Here is a 19822-nt window from a genome sequence, read left to right as displayed (position 1 = left end):
TTCAGCTCAGCATTCAATCATATCATCCCGGAGATCCTGGTCCAGAAACTGTCTCACCTGGGACTCTCCACCCCCATCTGCCTCTGGATCAAGGACTTCCTGACAAATAGACCACAGTCTGTCAGACTCGGCCCCCACCGGTCCAGCACCATCACACTCAGCACCGGATCTCCACAAGGATGTGTTTTGAGTCCCCTCCTGTTTACGCTCTACACATCCGACTGCTCCCCTACCCATCTCTCAAACACCATCATAAAGTTCGCGGATGACACCACAGTAGTTGGACTCATCTCAAGGGGGGATGAGTCGGACTACAGAGATGAGGTCAACAGACTGACTGAGTGGTGTTCAGTTAACAACCTCCAACTGAACACCACGAAAACTAAAGAACTCATCTTGGACTTCAGGAAGGGCAGAGCAGACCCGGCCCCACTTTACATTCACGGGAGCTGTGTGGAGAGGGTACACTCCATGAGGTTTCTGGGCGTGCAGATATCTGATGACCTCTCCTGGACTGCAAATACTACAGCGGTGGTTAAAAAGGCCCAGCAGCGTCTCCACTTTCTGAGAGTGCTCAGGAGGAACAACCTGGAGGAGAGGCTGCTGGTGACATTTTACAGAGCCACCATAGAGAGCATCCTAACGTACGGCATAACAACATGGTATGCAGGGTGCTCAGCTGCAGACAGGAAAGTACTGCAGAGGGTCATCAACACAGCCCAGAAGATCACTGGCTGCTCTCTGCCCAGCCTGGAGGTCACTGCAAACTTTCGGTACCTCAGCAGAGCTGGCAATATCATCAAGGACCACTCTCACCCCAGCAACCAACTGTTTGAACTATTACCGTCAGGCCGACGGTACAGGTCACATAAAACCAGGACAAACAGATTCAGGGATAGCTTCTTTCCCAGAGCTATCACCGTAGTAAATAAGCACAAAAACAATTGAACCTATTCCATACCGTCACTGTCATTATATTATGCTGCTATTCATACTGTCATCATATTAATGCTGCTATCCTGTATATATTGTACATACTATTGTTTGAGTACTTACGATTGGTTTTTTTTGTACTTTTTATATTTTACATTTATATTTATTATTGAAACTTGCACCAAGGGAGTGGCACTCCAATTTCGTTGTACTCTGTACAATGACAATAAAGGCTATTCTATTCTATTCTATTCTATTCTATTCTATTCTATTCTATACCAGCTGCTTGAAATGAGTTTTCAACATAAGGCACCCAGTCTCAGTCTTAGAGATGACGTGAACAAGGAACTTAAACATTTTCTAATTATATTGCACTATATTTTAAACCAACATACAAATATAGAAGTGACCAGATGTTTGCAGCTACATGTCCTGAAATTAGCTGATTGTGGGTTTGAATGCTCTACAGGTTGGCTGGTGGGAGAATGGACACCTGCGACTACGGTATCACCCCTGGTCTCGCTATGGCTCTTTCTTGAAGCCCCTGGATGACTCCCAACATCTTCGAGTGGTCACATTGGAGGAGAGGCCCTTTGTCATAGTGGAACCTGCTGACCCAGGCACTGGCTCCTGCATCCGGGACTCTGTACCCTGCCGCATGCCCGTTAACTCCAGGTAATTCACAGCCACCACCCCTGGATGGACGAACAGAGAAGTGAAAACATCAAATAATCCATTCATTGCATTGCAAAAAAATATTCAATTATTCAAGTGTCTAGCTGTTTCCACACATCAACTCCACATGAGATCAGGAGAACATTTGGAATTGCCATTCCTCACAAGTAGAGGGAATACATACGACTCTGGGCTCAGTTTTCCTACTGGTAGCTAGGAATGAGGAAACATCAGATCACTGTGATTTTGTTAAAAAATGTAATGTGCTGTTCTCTCATGGGTATGAACAAGACATGCATAATTGCTCAGTTAAACACCATTTCATGTACAATCTGTCATTTACATTCTCATAAGCTGCTCTAGCTGGTAATGTCAAAATGTTTGGGTTTCATGCATGTATAAAAACTGGTTGAGATTGTATTTTAGTTCATATGATTTATGTACAGAAAAGCAATCTTCTAAACAATAAACACAACTAAAAAACACTTCTAAAAACTCCACAAATTAAATGGTTATTCATAGCATCCAAAAATCCATCTTTAGCCTGAAAATGTGCACGTCTGTCTTCATCACTGCAGGGGTGAAACCTTTGGTTTGGCTCACAGAGAGAGATCATATATGGGATGTACGGTGGCCCTGAGACGTCAGGTGCACTGCAACTTACAACAACATCAGCAAATAGGAAAATATTGCAAAAGCATACAAAAAATAGAAGTTAAAAAGACAACAGCATCACAAAACAGCTGCAGAAGCTGAAACATGCAACAGATTGCACTTCAAAGAATGTTTGTTGGTGTTGTGAGCGAGAAAAAAAATGCAAGAATATTCTGTTCTTTTTGCATAATTCAAATAATACTGATGATATATGTTTGCAGTTAGTTTTTTCCCCATCATATTATTTTCTCCTCAAACTCACTTCTGTTGTGTTTACTGAGTCCTTTTGTTTATCCGTTTATTTATTTATTTTTAGCTTTTGATGTTTTTTTTCCCATTTGCTGGCTCTTGTTCTTGTTTGACCTCCAAGAACCACCATAGGTATACGCAAAAATATGAAAAACAAAGTAATTGCTATGAAAACAAATAGAAATAGAGTTGCAATATGTTTTTGTAACAATTTGAAATAGGTGGCAACGCAAGATGACCTGTTGTTTGGCCATAAGCTGAAAAAAACAGAAGACTAGATACCCCAGTTTTCTATCAGCAAATACATCAAGATTGTTACAACAAGAGGTGCTTCAGTACATAATATGTGTTTTCTCCTTGTGTTATTTTCTCTGAGCTCTTATCAGCTGGCAAACGGTAGTAGAGAGTGGGAAAGAAGTTTCAAAAAGTTGTTAGATAAAGACCATCCTGAAACCACAAGGACCTTTGCCTTAATCCATTGTAAAATTGAGCTGTCTGGCCACACATCAAAGAACAGGACAGTACATCGTTATCGTTTCCAGGTGGAGTGTACATACAGAAAAAGGTTTAAAGAAAGGCTTACCTTCTGTGACCAGTAGATTAAAGAATAGAAAACAGCTGAATTATTTTGGCTGAATTTGAGAAAATGCATTTGTGTCTCTGTCTCTCTGTGTGTGCATATGTATGAAGTTAGTTGACATCAGATTAAAACGTGTTGAAAGAAACATGGATTTCTTACAGCTTTTTAATAGAAGTATGATGGAAGAAGCAAAGTAAAGGCAGGTTAATCTTTTCTTGTCCTGCAGAAATTGGGCATGTCTCCAACTGTGTGTGTGTGTGTGTGTGTGTGTGTGTGTGTGTGTGTGTGTGTGTGTGTGTGTGCGTGTGCGTGTGTGTGTGTGTTCTGCACCCCTTGTCTATCCCAGATAAGCTTCCTTCCTGCCAGTACTGTATATGACTTGGCCAACAGAGAGATAACAAGTTCATCCTCCATCAATTATTTTGGCTGAGAGTCAAGTTTGCTCCTTTACTAATCAACCCACTTCTTTTTATTACTTTCCATTATATGCATTTCTATACTTGCTTCTTACTCTCATTTTTCTTTTTTTAATTACATATGTAAGCATTTTCTGTTTGGCTGATTTGCTATCGTTTTTCTTCACCTGTCACAGCACCCTTGATCTGCTGCACTGTGTTTGCGAAGTTGTTTTTCCTTTTATTTTCTCCTGTGATCACCACCAAGGTCACGGTTGTTTGCTCAGTTTTTAAAATAAACACACAAAAAATACCTGAGCACAAGCAGGCACTAAAATGCAACTGTATTTTTCTCAACACGTTACTTGTCCTTTTTCAGTGTCACATCGCTCCTGTAAAATGCCTTGAAAAATAACATGCACAAAAAATGAACTGTACTGTAAAAGGATCTTGAGCAACAGAACTGTAGATATTCAGTCATTGTACTTGACCAGAGGAACACTGACCAATGAATCACACAGCACAGAAAATATACAGCAGATGAACAGTGCCTGAATGTCATGTGTTTAAGAAATAGGGAAGAAAGATTCAACAAAGATCTGAGACAGGACCTAAGAAATGCATCTCGACATGATTCACATAGTAGCCTAATCAGAAATGGAAGGGTGATTGTCAAGAAGCCATTCATAAGCAAGGGTGAGGAATGCTGACACAAAATTACTGACAAAAAAAGTTTCAGTTCAAATTGTCAATTTGTTTTGGAGGAAGTTAGGAGAGAGATACAACTCTGAGTGTCTACAGCCAAGATCAAAACACACGGAGGCTCAATTATAGTTTGGAGCTACATTTCAGTCAGTGGTTTTGGGGATCTTGTAAAAATTGATGGAGTTATAAATGCAGAAAAGTGCCAACAGATTTTGATCCGCCATGCAGGGCCATCTGGAAGGCATCTGATTGGCCACAGCTTGATTTTTCAGTATGACGATGATGCCAAAATGACTGCCAGTGCTTCAAACACATACCTGTATAGAAAAACACACACTATGAGCCATTGAATGGTCTCCCTAGAGCAGGGATGTCCACCTCCAGGCCTCAAGGGCCGGTGTCCTGCAGGTTTTAGATGTGTGCTTGATCCAACACAGCTGATTTAAATGGCTAAATGACCTCCTCAACATGTCTTGAAGTTCTCCAGAGGCCTGTAATGAACTAATCATTTGATTCAGGTCTGTTGACCCAGGGTGATGTCTAAAACCTGCAGGACACTGGCCCTCGAGGCCTGGAGGTGGACATCCCTGCCCTAGAGCCTGGATCTCAACATTATTGAAGCAATGTAGGGTCATTTTGACAGATAACAGGACAAACATTAGCAGTGTCCAAAGAAGAGCTTTAAATGTCCTTCCAGAAGCCTGAAGAACAATTCCTGAACAAAGCAATTATGTGAAAGTTTGCCTAAAAGAGCTCAGGAAGAGTTGAAGAGTAAAGACAATCATACCAAATACTGACTTTCTAAAAAAATAAACAAACAAAACCATTTAGATTTCACAGTTTCTTTAATAATAATGTTATAATCTATACAAACGTAAAGAGGAGTTAAATATTTCAATCTTGTGGGTTTGACCTTGTTTTGTCAGTTAAGACTGCCAAATGCACATTCTGCATTGTTAGAGAACAGAGCCAAGAGGGGGCCATAGCTAAGTGACTGAAGGACCATCAAATGGCCACGAGCTGTAAAGAGCTGATGGAGGGCACAGAAGCCACTTGACTGATAGTCATCTAAATGTACTTGGATTCCCATATGTCCATATAGATGTGCATGGTGCTTTGGTAAAGTGTTTGCTGTATGAAGCAAGGGAGAAGGGAGACATTTGAAGGTCTTTGCAGGAAATTTGTTTCCTTAAATTAGAAAAAATGAGTTTATTTCCATTTTAATAACGCAACACTTTTTCCTCCTGAACTGTCTGACCTGTCGAGCGTTGCTTTCCCTTACACAACAGCCAAACTGTCAGTATCGATCCACTCACAGTCCCTCGATAATAATTCACACCTTCCTCGCCTTCCTCAGCTTTTAGTTCTTCCTCCGTTATGAGCACCTCAGGGGGAGAACATATGCTCATTTTCTCACTCCCCAAGAACCTCACTTCTTTCATTTTCAATTTCTTTAACAGAAAAGAACCTTGTTTAGATCAAAGTGACCTGAAAAACAAACTTACAACATGTTTTTAAGAGAGTGTTTTAACTATGTCACCTTTCTCTCATCATCTCCTCAGTTTGGTGGTGGATGGTGTTAGACCCATGAAGCACTGCTGTAAAGGGTTCTGCATCGATGTACTAAAGCGCCTCGCCAAGATTGTAGGCTTCACCTATGACCTTTACCTGGTGACAAATGGGAGGCATGGGAAAAACATTGACGGGGAGTGGAACGGCATGGTAGGAGAGGTAAGCCTTCGAAACCTCTTGTATGCTGCCTGTTATTTGTAGGACCAGGGGGGATGTGGGCAATGTTTTCACAATGTTGGTTCGACATCTGTGTAAAAGGTGGAGCCAGCCTAGCAGGACAACAGGAAACAGGCACTGCTGTTGTAAACATCTCTACATTTAGGAGACACCAAGGTTTTTATGGTCTAAGCAGAGGACTGACTCAACCAGCATATAGATGACATGCTTCTGATTACAGGGTGTTGACTAAAATTACACAGTGATAGACACTAGAATAGGCTGGCCCATCTATGCGTTTATCCACTCATTTGTCCAGTCTCTTATTCAGGTTAGGACCACACTGCTACCTGTAATAGTAGGCATGATACTGAGTCAATAATCTTCATCGTGATAATTTAGGAGTTTTATATGTTGTTTCATAAGCATAAGAACCCGAGTTTTCTGAGTGACAGCTGTGTGCTTGGTTTCTCCTTGTTGAAATGAATAAATTTGATCCCTTATTTGTTTAAAACAAAGCATAATATTTTGTTTTGTTTAACTCTTGCATGAAAAAAGAAAAGTATAAATTTGTACTACATTTTTGCCATCAGTTCTTTTCCTTAGCAAAGCTATTTATGTTCTGTTCAAGGGTGTTTGTATTTAACGCACAAGTAAATAACTTGTATCTAACTCTTGTCACTCTCTGACAGAATGCAAATAGCAGCATGTGGGAGAGATAAAGTGGAAGTTTATAAAAATGTGTGCTCAGTAGCAAAAAGATCCAGCTTGCACACAGCATTTCCTCTGGGAGTGTGTTCTAAAATTTTGCAGCCCGGCTCACAAACACACCATGACCCTTTTTTGTGTGCCTCAGTAAGATATTGTAGTTATGTTTTTAATTCTCCGTTTTCCCAGTACAGAGTGCTGCTATCATTTTTCCTACTCTGTTTTTCTTTCTTTTGTTGTGTTTACAAAAAGGGGTTTGATTCGAGGGCTCCTGTGAAATTCTTTTTATCCTGCTTCAAACCTTTTAAAACGTGACCCATTGAGAGAGAGGTTGGACCTGAATCGAAGACGGAGCGAGGAAATATGGAGGGAGTCTGTCAGAAAGATTAGTGCTGGAGAAGTGTGTGTGTAAGTGTGAGTGTGAGAGAGAGAGAGAGAGAGAGAGAGAGAGGGACAATGCAGACTGTGAGATTGCTTGTACATGACCATGTGTGTCTTGGCAGATACCATGGTGTTTCTGTGATGCCAGTCCCCCCTGCGGCGGCTGGATTAATGAAGTTGGTTTAACATGGAGTTAAACATGGGAATGCAAATTATCACAGTCTATGTGTATTTGTGTGTGTGGACTTTGTGAGGGCAGTTTTATTTCATACAAATGAAGACAGTTTTGGAAAAAGTCATACGTTTCTGGTGGCTAAGGTTGAAGATTGCATGTCGTTTTGCATAAGCATTTACTCGACTTGGCATGAGCTCCACAAGTCTGTGCAGTACCTTGTAACATGTTATCCCATTTGACAACGTTCCAAAAACATTTGTGCATTGCCAGGACTATTTGGCTTTCCACATTTTCCAGTAATCGTTCGATGGGATGGAGATCAGGCGAGTGCAGAGTCCGTGGCACCTCCTTGATGGGCGACCTCAAACTACTGCAATGCTTTGTGGTTTGTTGGGTCTCATTTGTATGGTGGTGCACTGAATCCTTCTCAACAATGATTAATGTTTGACACTCCTGAGCTTCCAAAGTAATTTGCCCCTACCTTTGTTTACCATGGTCAAACCTACTCATGGTGTCTTCTTGAGACACTGAAGGCCTATTGACCATTGGATTACTCTGCAATGCTTTGGATATCCTGTAAGCATAATTTTTAAATATGCAACGTGGAGTCTACTGGTCCTGACTAAATATTATTATTATGTGATCACATTGTGAGGACAGACTGTGTATGCTGTGCTTCATTCTCAGATAGGCCTCAGAGATGCAGGTGGCCTTCTTTCTTGCATTACAGCTGCCTCTTGCTCAGCTTTGCTAAGTAACTCATTAAGCTGCCTAATTATCGCAGCAGACAAACACATGTGCACAGGGACAGCTCCGCCCACATGAACCCTCTTTTTTTTTTCTTTTACTTTACCTGTCATATGCACTTCTGTTGAAAATATGCAGCAGTGCACTGTTTTTATTTGTTTGTCCTTTTCCTCCTCTGTGCTGCTATTTCATCCTATTCCAACCAACTATCATATCCTGTCAAAGTTACATATCACCAAGACAAATGCGTATAATCCCTCAGACATCAGCAAACCAGCAAACCAAGATAAAGACAATGTTGGATAACACCTCCCACCCACTCCATGACATGCTGGTCAGTCACAGGAGCACGTTCAGTGAGAGACTGAGATTACCGAAAAGCACCACTGAACGACACAGGAAATCATTCCTGCCTGTGGCCATCTCCCTGTACAACGCATCCACTTAACACACTGTTTGCTGCTACAACTACACATGTTTCTTTTCCAACTATTTATCTATGAGTGACTTATGTATGTATGTATGTATATATATGTATATATTGTACTATTCTTAGTTAGCATATTGTCTGTCTTGTCTTAATGTTGGTTTAAAATGGAGCACTGTAACAAAAAATAATTTCCCCCAGGGATCAATAAAGTATTCTGATTCTGATTCTGATTCTGATTCTGAAACCTCAGTGACCTTGCTTCTCAAGTGAAAGACTTTATAGTTGGGCAGTTTTTCCTATTTTTCATCATTTCTATCAGAACCTATATTATGACCTTCTTCTCTGAATGCCTTCAATCAGCCAGTCATTTCCTACATTCTTAAAGTTATTTTTTTTTCTTCACCCTTTACAGTGAATCACCCTAGTATAATCATTTTTGTTCGCAGCTTGCAGCAGTGAAGCACTTCCTAAAGAGAAGTGTCACAGGTGTTGCTTTCAGACCTCGCTGTATTCAAAAATCTTGAAATTAACAAGTTGAATTAAGTGGGGTAATTACCATGGAATGATTGAGTTTGACAAGCAGAGAAGCAACTAATGACAGGTTATGAAAAGTGCGAAACCTGTGCGTTATCAGACTCTTAGAGAAGTTTATGGTCTCCAGAGGCTTCACAAACTATTTTTCCAATAAAAAAACTTTAGTAGTTGAACAGTTTCTGGCTGGATTTATTAGAAGAAGGTTGATTGATCTCATGCAGAGAGTGTTGACTTGCTCAGTATGTATATCATAGGCAATAAAGGGCATGAACATAGAGTTTTTCTTTTCTTTTCGGTCACTCTCATCTGTGCTTCTTTGAAGAACACAATGTGGCTGTGAGGTTTATCTATTAACCAATAAGTATAAAGTAGCAAAAAAGAGAAGAGACAGAGTAATTCCAGTGCGACAGTTATAAACACTTGAATTCATTACATTTTATTTATTTGAATAGTCAGTCAACATCATTGTGATCAAGTGTATCTGCAGATTTTACTTCAAATAGTAGACTGTAAGATAGTGCTGTAAAAAAAACTGTCAAATACTTACACCAATATGCTTCCTGGGGTATATTTGCGCTCAGCAATACATTTTGAATACCATTACACTCTCGATGTTAAAAGTATTGGCTGTATCTCAAATAACTGAACCCACCATGTATTAAGCTGACTTTGGACTTTATTTTGAGGACTGTCCAATAATGTCCAGCAATGTTTTTCAAAAAAATTGGCAAGAGATAACAGTACATGGTAACTGATGAGTAATAGCTGGCAGTTGTTGTTATGTTGCCATCTGAGCTTGCTGGGTTGTAACTGACTTCAGTTAAAAAATACAACGTTTTTAAGTAGAATTGTAAGAAAAGACAGCTATATAATATAAATGTGTTGTTCATAAGCAAACAGAGGGGAAAAAGTGAAGGAATACAGCTGTGCACTGTAATTCAGAGCATGATATCATTTGAGTAGCATGAGATAGGAGAACAGTTGGAGAACTGTAATGCTAACCCACCAGCAGCATTGCTGCCAGTATTTTACTGATTATCTACACATAAATCTTTAACAGGGTGGATGTGGGAGTGAAAAAGGAACAGAAATAAAAAAATAAAGATGTAACACTCTGCATCAATCAGATTTAACTGTATCACACAAACTTTCATTATTGCAGCTGCTGATTTGCTGCGTCTGTAGCAGTTATCATCTTTCACCATCTTTATAGGTGTAATTTACCATATTTAATCATTAGTGATTGCATTACAGACATATCTGAACAGCATCAGTAACAAAACTGGAGGTAACTGTAAGATGCCATTTTACATGGGAGATAATCATCTATTACCAACACAGTCTCCTGAAACAACACTGATTATTATAATGCAATAAAGTTAAAGTTACTAGGTTAAAAAAAAACAATCAATGGATTGGAGTTTATTGTATGTAAATATCAACATTATTAATCTAAGTATAAAAAGATGAAATAGATAGTTTTTCATGTTGGTCCCTTTGCCAACCTAAAACCCGACCGTTCCACTGGCCTCTCTTGCAGCACCAGCCAGGAAATGAGCTGCTAAACTGTGACTGAAGTTGTCCAGTTGCAGGAGGTTAAAACAAATTAAAATCCTAATTAGAGGAATGTTGCTGCACTAACGAAAGTGGGAGTGCCAGAAGCAGCCAGCTCAGTATTTGGTCTTTTAATGTTTCTTGCAAAAAGTTAAAAGACCAAATACAAAGGATTTTTAATTATTTCAGCAATGCCTAGTTGGTGATTAGTGGTATAGTAGAAGTTGAGAATCCTTCATGGAAAAATGATGGAACAACTTTTCAGTCAATTGTCCAATTACTTTTCAGCCTTTGAAAATGGAAGACTGATTAAAAATGGCTGTACATGCAAATAGTTCATACAATGCTTTTTTCTCACAGTTAATAACTGTGTGAAACAATGTATCAATCAGTGCTTAAGATTTTAACAAATAAGGAGGAAGAACATTTTAGAGGCTACTTTATGAGCCTGATGAAAAGCATCTCCGTTGTGTCTGCTGAGAGACTGCAGAGCCTTTTGTCTTTCACAGACTTTTGGTGCCAGGCCAGACCTGACTAATGAACTTCTGGTCAGCAGCCAGCTCCTCTAACCTCCACAGTCCCTCTGCTGCAGTCAAGTAACCTCTGCTTCCTGCCAGGCGAAACACCAACAGGGCTGTGAATCCCCTGACTTCGTCACCTTCTGTCCGCCTGAGCCTCGTTTACAGCTGCCTGAGGAGCTGTGAGGAGGACCACAGCACAGCTTCATGTTGCAAGTCATGGCAAAAGGATCCCTATGCTGTTTGTTCAAGGTGTTTTAGTTATAGATAGTTATAGAGCAGAACATTGTAGCTCTATCCTACCAACTGCCAACCATTGAGACCAAAGAGGTATATTTTGGTTAGTGCTTTTTGAAAATACACATTTGCCAGAAGAAGAAGAGCTGGTCTGGCTACATTCCAAGAACTAATCCAAGAAGCGATCAAGAAAATTCCACCTGTTAATGTCCAGTGCTTGGCTGGAAAACCTACATGATAAAGTGAGCATTGCATGAGGTAAAATTTATGTGCTATAACTGCCTATAGAGTCTGTTCATCTTGTTGCTTTCTTATTTTCTGATGAGAGTGAGAGGTTGGATCTTGCCAGGAAAAGTCAAGATTCTTCCTGGTGGGTTTTTCGGTCTCCACCGGGAACAATCATTTCAAGAATTCTATTCATAATTTTTATGGACAAAATTTCTAGCAGTAGTCAGGGGATGGAGGGTGTCAGACTTGGTTGTCTCAGGAGCTCTGCTTTTTGCAGATGATGTGGTTCTCTCTGGGTGACCTGCAGCTTGGTTTGCAACTGAGTGCAAAGCATTAGCAGTTCCAAATCTGAGGCCATTGTTCTTAAAAGTAAAATGATGGAGTATCCACTGCAGGTTAGAGATGAGTCGCTGCCCCCAACTAGAGGAGTTGAAGTATCCTGTAATCTTATTCACAAGTGAGGGGAGAGTGAATTAGGAAAACAACAAGCTGGTGAGGATGCTATTCTGGTCTGTTGTGGTGAATAGAAAGCTGGGCGGAAAGCAAAAACTGTCAGTTTACAAATTGATCTTTGTTTCTATCCTCAGCAGTCACAAGTTGGTAGTGACTGGAAAGTGACAGGTGTTGTTTGTGTGCCAACACAGAGTTTCTTTCCTCCAGGGTTTGGACTTCTTTCAGATTTGCCACAGGACATCAGCTTAAATCAGGTTTTCTTGGTGTGTAGTAGCTGTGAAAGTCATTAAAAGCACTTTGTTTGTTATAGTGTTGCTCATATAAATAGACACAACATGCTGATCTGAAATGATAGGTCTACACAGAACCAAGTTATGGCATTTCTCCTGCACAATGACTATGAGAAACTGTTGTTTCTGTCTATTCCTTTTTATCTGTATACAACAAAAATGTAAACATTATTTTTTTTTAAAATTGAATCAGCTTTGAGTGAATCTGTTTTTTCTTGGTTCTTTTTACCTTGTATATAATGTTTTATAGCTCTTTGTGTTTAACTTCAGATCTCCTGTTTTACAGGTGGTGTCCAACAGGGCAGACATGGCCATCGGCTCACTCACCATTAATGAAGAGAGGTCAGAGGTTGTTGAGTTTTCGGTTCCATTTGTGGAGACTGGCATCAGTGTCATGGTTTCGCGCAGTAACGGCACAGTATCACCTTCTGCTTTCCTTGGTAAGATGTTTTTAATAAGGTACACTTTAGCATTTTATAAGTCTGTCATTTCTCCAAGTCAAGCTTAGTACCTGTAACATGCCTGCCTACCTGCAGATGCAAGCTACTTTGCAACCCATCTCCACCCTAGCTCCTTTTCATTCTGTGTCATCTTGTGTCTTACTTACTGGGGTCAGGTTGTATATTTTCCCTTGCAATTGCTATCGGACAAATCTGAAGTTCTGGTGAAGTATTTTAAACCATCAGGACAAATTGGCAAAAATGCTTAAATCAATACCTTATTTGCTTCTATAAGCTGTGTCTAAACATCTGATAGAACTCAATGAGCAGAGGCTCACCTACAATCCAAAAACAATAATTGACATTGCATTCGTAGTTTATGAGATTGCTGAATATGAAGTCTACGTAGGAATGTTTATTCTCCATGTTCAGCTTTAAAGTAGGGATCATAAACTCAGTAGTCTATTTGTATTCCACTAAATTCTGTATACACAACATTAAAATGGGATTTATAGATGTGCATGAAGCATCACAAACCCTTTTCAAGCTCTCTAATGCAAAATTAAATTCTACTCTAAATGGTGCTACATAAGAGGAAGGTAAGAATCCCTTTAAAAAGCAATTCAGGTCAGCTGTGGATGAAAGACGGGTGAAGAAAATATCGCTAAACTAAATTTAAATTTTAACTTTGTGCACTGCACAAAATGAAATACCGGGCTTATAATAGGCCCAGTAGAAAGCATAAAGAATATATACTTAGAAACACTCACATGTTATGCACTCTCTCTGTGCCCTACTTAGCTTGAAACAAACCAAAGGGGATTTTCGCTGTTTTGTTTTTGTCATCAGTCGGACTTTATTCCCTTCCACAGGTAAAGATGAGCTCATCAAAATAACTGAAATTTACATGTTGAAATACTTTTACTAAAAGACATCCTGACTGAGTGAGGTAGAGCTGTATGTAGTTATGTAGTGAGAGCTGTGTGGCAGTAGTTAGAGAGAGATTAGAAGAACAAACAGCTCTTAAAGTATTGACCAAATATCATTTTACCGCTAGTGTGGAACATCCTTCTAAATCCACCTCATTGGCCAAGTGTTTACACGAGGCCCTGAGGTCTTATTATACAGCAGGCTGGTACTCATGTAAAAGCAGAAGAGTTTTAACTTGGAGGCCTGACCCTCCTGTCTCGTGTTGAATTTAAAGTTTGTACTGAGTTTTTTTGCTTTTGGTTTGACTAGCACCGAAACCACTTTGATCAGGTTAAAGAAGAGAACACAGTTTGTGTTAAAATACACTTTCAAATCTCAGATTTCTACATTTCACACGTCTGCATGGAGTCGTCTATAGTCTGGGTTGCTTTTTGTTTATCAATGTTCAGAATGGATGATAACACATTTTCTATCTTACTAATAGGTGAAGGAGGCTGACTACATAGGAGGCACATATAGGACTGCAGTGAATAATAGCAGTGTGAACAGTTAACATTCAAAGCAGCTGGTTCAAGGAGACTGAATTAAATGATTGTTCAAGGGGTCATAATGCAAGACAGCCCTTGTTTTAGATATTTTCATTACATACTTTTTCCAAAACATACAAAAATGAAGGACGCATCCTTTAATGTTCAGCTGAACATCCAGAAAGTTGATTCTGACTTCATCTCAGCTCACTGCGGGTTTCCCAAACCTTATAAACACTCGTTTGCATAATGGTCAAAACTAGCACCGCTGACTAACAATGGGCTGTCAGAGCCATTGTTAGTCAGTCCGTTGCAGTTTCTCCTGCTGAAAACGCAATGTCCATGTGAACATAATCAACTTTGTGGGATTTCCTTACCTGGGCGATTTGTGTCAAGATGTTCAGCTGAACATTTTATAAACACATTATAAAACTATTGCTTGCTGCCCATCAAGAACACCATGCAAATGCTGCACAGTCATATAATGGAGAGGACAGGTGTAACAGGGCATAACAATTCAAAATCAACCTGAATCAAAATTAATTTGATGAAACTGTGGGGTTATACGAGGTGCAAATGAAAATCTCAACTCAACTCCAGACAAAGACCATAGCTAAAACAAATTTAACGTAAGATGTATAAGACTTCAGCACTGCTGCTACCTGGAAGTGCCATCGTGTCCACATCCACCTGCGTTAGACTGTATCTCTTATACTGTGTCACAACAGTGACCCTGCAACCTGAGTTTTAGAGACGACAAAGTTGCAGGGAGTCGAGTAGAATGTAATGGCAGTCACCAATAATCTTGGTAGCCAAACAATTTTTTACAGTGTTGAGGTACACAATGGTACAGTACATATCCGAGTTTGTTTCCCACAGGACATTACTGTGCAGCTCTGACCCTGGGGTCCTATTCACAATGCATGATGTCCAAAAATAAAGCTTGAACATCTGAGACTCTTTCACACTTCCTGGAACGTGGTTATCATTAAATCTGATATGGTTTTTGCTTTTTTATTAGCAAAGTCACATTTTATTTTTTAAATCACAACTACATGAGTCATCAAAAGAGGACCCAGATGCATAAGCTATTATTCACTAATGGACTTTACAATGCTTTCAAGTTTCCTTTAATCTTAAGGATTGTTGAAGGATTAATTAATTAATGTACTAAAACAGCCTTGATAGCTTACATAACGCTGTACAGTACTGTACATTCTTTCTAAATTATGTAAGTGGCCTTCATTTCTGATGTGAATTTTGTCTTTCAGTTGAAAAGGTTCAAACTCCCAGCTTTGCATCTCAAAGCACAGCTCAAAATGCACAGTTAGCTTTACTATTCTCAGCGTTCAAAGAAGCCCCCACAGCAATCCAACTTTTTTTTCTCCAGTCATTTTAAAAAAAATATAGCTTATGCCTCAATCAAAGTTGGCCTCTCCTAAGATAACACCTCTTAATTTACCAATCTTCTTAGACTAATTCCACGCACTTCCAACCATGAAAAGATGGAATTTGAGAGAAGTAGAGAGTTGGAAGCAGAGAGAAATGACAACAAAGAAAGGGAGTGATGGATGAAGAATGTGCTTAGGAGAAAGAGATGGTGTTACACAGAGAGAGAAAGTCCTGTCATGTACCACTATAAACCCAACACAAACGAGAGAGAGAGAGAGAGGTTGAGTGGCTTTGATAGAGAGACTGATAGAGCTGTGTCAGATGCTCTCAGATATTTTAATCTGAGCAGCGGCTGGTTGACATGCTGCTGTGCATTTGTGTGTGTGCGTGTCGTGCAGACCAGATGAGATCATACCCTGTAGCAAAAATGACTTGTTAACACAGAGCAGCGTCTCAGGCGACTACTTTTTAAACCCACCATCTGTGCTTAAAACCTGCCTGTGTGAATGAAGCGCATATTCTACTGCCACACATACTGTGTGCATGACGTTATAAATCAGACCTGCAGACCATCATACACTGTATGACGAATTATGTCATAAATAGTTTAAATAGTTCCTATCATATTGTCCTATACTGTCCGTTTCTCTATAGCCCTTAAAGCCCAGCCTGTAATAAAAGTGCAATTTATTTATTTTTTTCATTTTTGCTTGTTTAATAACGACCAAGTCTGCTCTAAAAGTTCACTAATATTCCTCCATCATAGACCTGACTCCTTCGCAGGACTCCTTAAGGGATTGATTTCATACTGGCACAGCTGCAGTAGTACATCTATCCATCTGTCAGAGGAGATTTAAGAGACAATCTGAAACATGTCATGGTTGGACGGAGGTGCAAGGCTCCTAAGGCCATTTTGTCTAAAGTCTGCTGGGCCACAGGGCTGACAGCAAGTCCATACTGTTGCTTTGGCCGTTTGTGTGTGCGTATGTGTGTGTGTGTATGAGCACATGTGAACGCATGGAATATAAAAGAAAAAATTAGGGTCAAACAGAGGTAAGAGTGAGCACAAACACGTAAGGAAAGGTCAACGCTCAAGGAAATAATCAAGTGAGGAAGAAGTGCTCTGAGAGGCAGGGCAATCCTTTCTGACGGAGGAGTCTCAGAAAAGCCAGAGAATAATAACAAGAGGTGAAGAGGGAAACACGTGCAGGCCAACAAGAGGCCAACTGTGAGAAAGGCAGCTGCAATATGTGGACAAACCGCATGATGCTCAACTTGTTTAAAATGCACTTGCTGTTTGTTAGGCCTTGTAAAGAAAAATAGAATAAATGGTAATGAAACCTAGGAATCTGATACCATTGTGGTTGACACTGTGGTGTAGTGGTTAACATTGATGCTTTGCAGCAAAAAGATGAACGGTTTGAATCCACCAGTGAGCTGCTGTCAGTTTAATTAGTGGTTCTAAATTGAAGATAGGTTTAAATGTCAGTTGATGGTCAAGGTGATGAGCTCGTGCACCTATGATAGGCTCCAAAACCTAGAATTGGACAAACAGTTAAGAAAATGTGTGTCATTTATAAAAGCTTTGGCTCTTTTTATTAGTTTTAGTTTCTTCTTTCAATGTGGAAGAAAAGGTCATTGGCCAGGGTTTTTATTATAACGACATTATCTTGATGATAAGAATCTCTGAAAATGTTAATGTATAAAATTAAAAGAGACATGCCGCATTCGAGTTATTTTTTTTTCTTCATATTTTTACATTTAAATGACAATACAGTAAATCTGTGAAAGTTCTCAGACATCCAGGTCATCGTGGTCTAAGGAGCTTGAAAAAAAAAAAAGCATCTGGACTTCTTTAAGTTGCTCGAAGACTCGGCTGTCCATCTGCATCTAAAGGACAAGGGTCACTCTTTCGAGGACGCCAATGTTCACATTTTGGACAGAGAGGACAGATGGTTTGAAACAGGAGTGAAAGAAGCCATCTATGTCCACTGTGAGCCGACCATCTTTGAACAGAGGCGGGGCTTACGACACCAACTGTCTGCCATCTATAATCCAGTTTTGAGATCCCTTCCCAGATGCCTTAACGCCCACTCACATCCTGGGCCATCTGACCTCAGGAAATCACATGATAGGGTGGGGCCAGGTTTCACAATGAGCTCACCCGAAACCTTGGCTGATTATGACCCACACCCATTTTCACACCTTAGCTCGTGTGATTGTGTTACTGGGGGGGGGGTCCATGTCCCTCCCGGGAGACACTCCCACAGGGCTTAAATCTGGGACTTTCCACCATTTGACAGTAGAACTGAAGAAGCTTCTTGGATGGTGGTGAAGTCCAGATGCTCTTTTTCCAAGCTCCTTAGACGACAATACAGTAAATTAAACCAACAAGAATAAAGCAGTAGGCCTACAGTACTTATAGAGGCTATTTTATCTTAAATAAAATAGATGCATTCTGCAGTGGACTCATTGGTTTGATATCCTCAAAGTTGGGCTGAGCTCCTTCTTTCTGTTTTCAGTCTCATGCTCTTCTGTCAGGTTCTTGTGTTCAGTTTGAAAAGCATGAAAACATTTTCTATGGCTTTAAATATTTAAGACTGTCCTACTGCGGTCCCCTTTTTTCAAACCTGACATCCTCTGAAGCAGCGTTTTCTCACTAAAACCTTGTTTGATGTCTCTGTTCTGGTCTTTCTCTGTACTTTTCTTTCATGGTAGCAAAACATGACATGAGAATGCATGCAGATACCTCCTGCACTTTGAACTGCACATGCTTGAACTTTTCCAAGGGTGCCCTCTGCATATTCCCAGACCATTCCCACATTAGGGAATGATCCATTAATAATAAGGAAGTAACTAATTTATCATGATTTGTTGTTACTCACATTTGATTGCATATCTGTTACTGTAACTAATGACTAATTAACAGATTTGAAATACCTAAACATTATTTATTGAGCAAGCTTCTCTCAGCATCAATGAGACAGATAAAATAAAAATGACTGTACAAGGATACTCAGAAAGAACTACATGCTTCCCCTGACCAGAGCAAAATGATCTTGATCCGCACATGAATGAATGCATTTCTTTCCTTTTACTCTTCGTCACCTTTCTACCAAGTTTAATGAAATTCAGCTTAGTAGTTTTTGTGTAGCCCTGCTGTCATAGAGATGAATAAAACCATGCCAAACGCATGCTGTACCACCGCCTCAACTCTCGCTTTTGGCAGAGGAATGGCTGACTCTGCAGTTTTTATTGTCCTGGTGCGTTTACTTGCCTGCAGCATGCATTAGTGCTTCTTTCAAAGCTGGGCTCACAGTTTTCTAAAGATTTGTTCTCTTTGTTGTGCTACTGAATGAAAATTTATTATTTATTATTTCTCTGTTTTTTTTTCTTCCTTTACATAATATTTTCAAATCGCTACAATCTAAACTCAGAGTAATAATTGTGACGTATTTAATTCTCTAAAGTCTCAGTGACCTTTGTGAATGTGAAATAGACACAAAGGTCTTATTACAGACACAGAAACCCCAGGCTACAAAGCTGAGAGGGAGACAGGACACACACTCAAAGCCTGGATAATAACAAACACTTAAACTGTCAAGGGACCCAGTAAAGGGGGATGTGAAAATTGAGCGACTGAGGAGAAATAAAGACAGAGGTGTGTGTGTGTGTGTGTGTGTGTGCGTGTGCGTGTGCGTGTGCGTGCGCTTTGTTTTGAAGAATGGTCAGCTGCAGTAGAAGGCCTGCCACTCATATTGGCATTTCAGAGGTAAAAGCTTTTATACACTAACAGTAAAACAAAACTCCCAAGTCATAATTTGTGAGGAGCTTCTTAAGAGTTTCTGTGAGCTTAGTGAATTCAGCTTCTCAAAAAAAATTCTGTGTGTGTGTGTGTTTGTGCTTCTATAAAAGTGAGTGATGAACTATGTTATCTAATGTTCAAAGAGTACTTCACTGATTTAGCATTGCATTCACTGCAGTGTTGTCTCCAGGTGGGCATCTTATGAGCAAACAGGTGAAATTAAGCTGTATTTATTTTTCAAATGCAAGTTTAAATTAAATATAATATTTCATATTCCAATATTTCACTTTTCCCAAATGTTTGTTATCATTCAATATTAAGAAAAAAAAATGATAAAGCAACAGTGTTACAGTTGTTAATATTACCTCCTATACAGGATTCAGTCATTGTATTGGTATTAATATTCCCTGAGACATTAAAATATATGAGGTAACTGTACTTCTATATGTGTGCCTCTGCACAGTTAAGCTTCAAATGCGTAATGGCAGGCAAACCTAATTGTACTTATCGTTTCCCTTGGCCTGCTGTATACGTAATGCAGATTAGCATACCAT

The 19822-nt window shown here is 39.7% G+C and overlaps 1 protein-coding gene across 1 annotated transcript in view; it reads left to right on the top strand.

Moving 5' to 3' along the window:
- Positions 1-19822, top strand: part of grin2da (glutamate receptor, ionotropic, N-methyl D-aspartate 2D, a) — a 98549-nt gene that overhangs the window by 58762 nt on the left and 19965 nt on the right. The window contains exons 4-6 of the mRNA XM_080296374.1: positions 1403-1608; positions 5754-5922; positions 12461-12614. Of these exons, the coding sequence (XP_080152500.1) occupies positions 1403-1608; positions 5754-5922; positions 12461-12614 (529 nt within the window). The remainder of the gene's footprint in view (positions 1-1402; positions 1609-5753; positions 5923-12460; positions 12615-19822) is intronic.

This window comes from Astatotilapia calliptera, chromosome 22 (genome assembly GCF_964374335.1).
Source record: "Astatotilapia calliptera chromosome 22, fAstCal68.1, whole genome shotgun sequence".
Taxonomy (NCBI): Eukaryota; Metazoa; Chordata; class Actinopteri; order Cichliformes; family Cichlidae; genus Astatotilapia; species Astatotilapia calliptera.
Note: the sequence above shows the minus strand (reverse complement) of the source record. Positions and strands in the feature narration are given on the sequence as shown.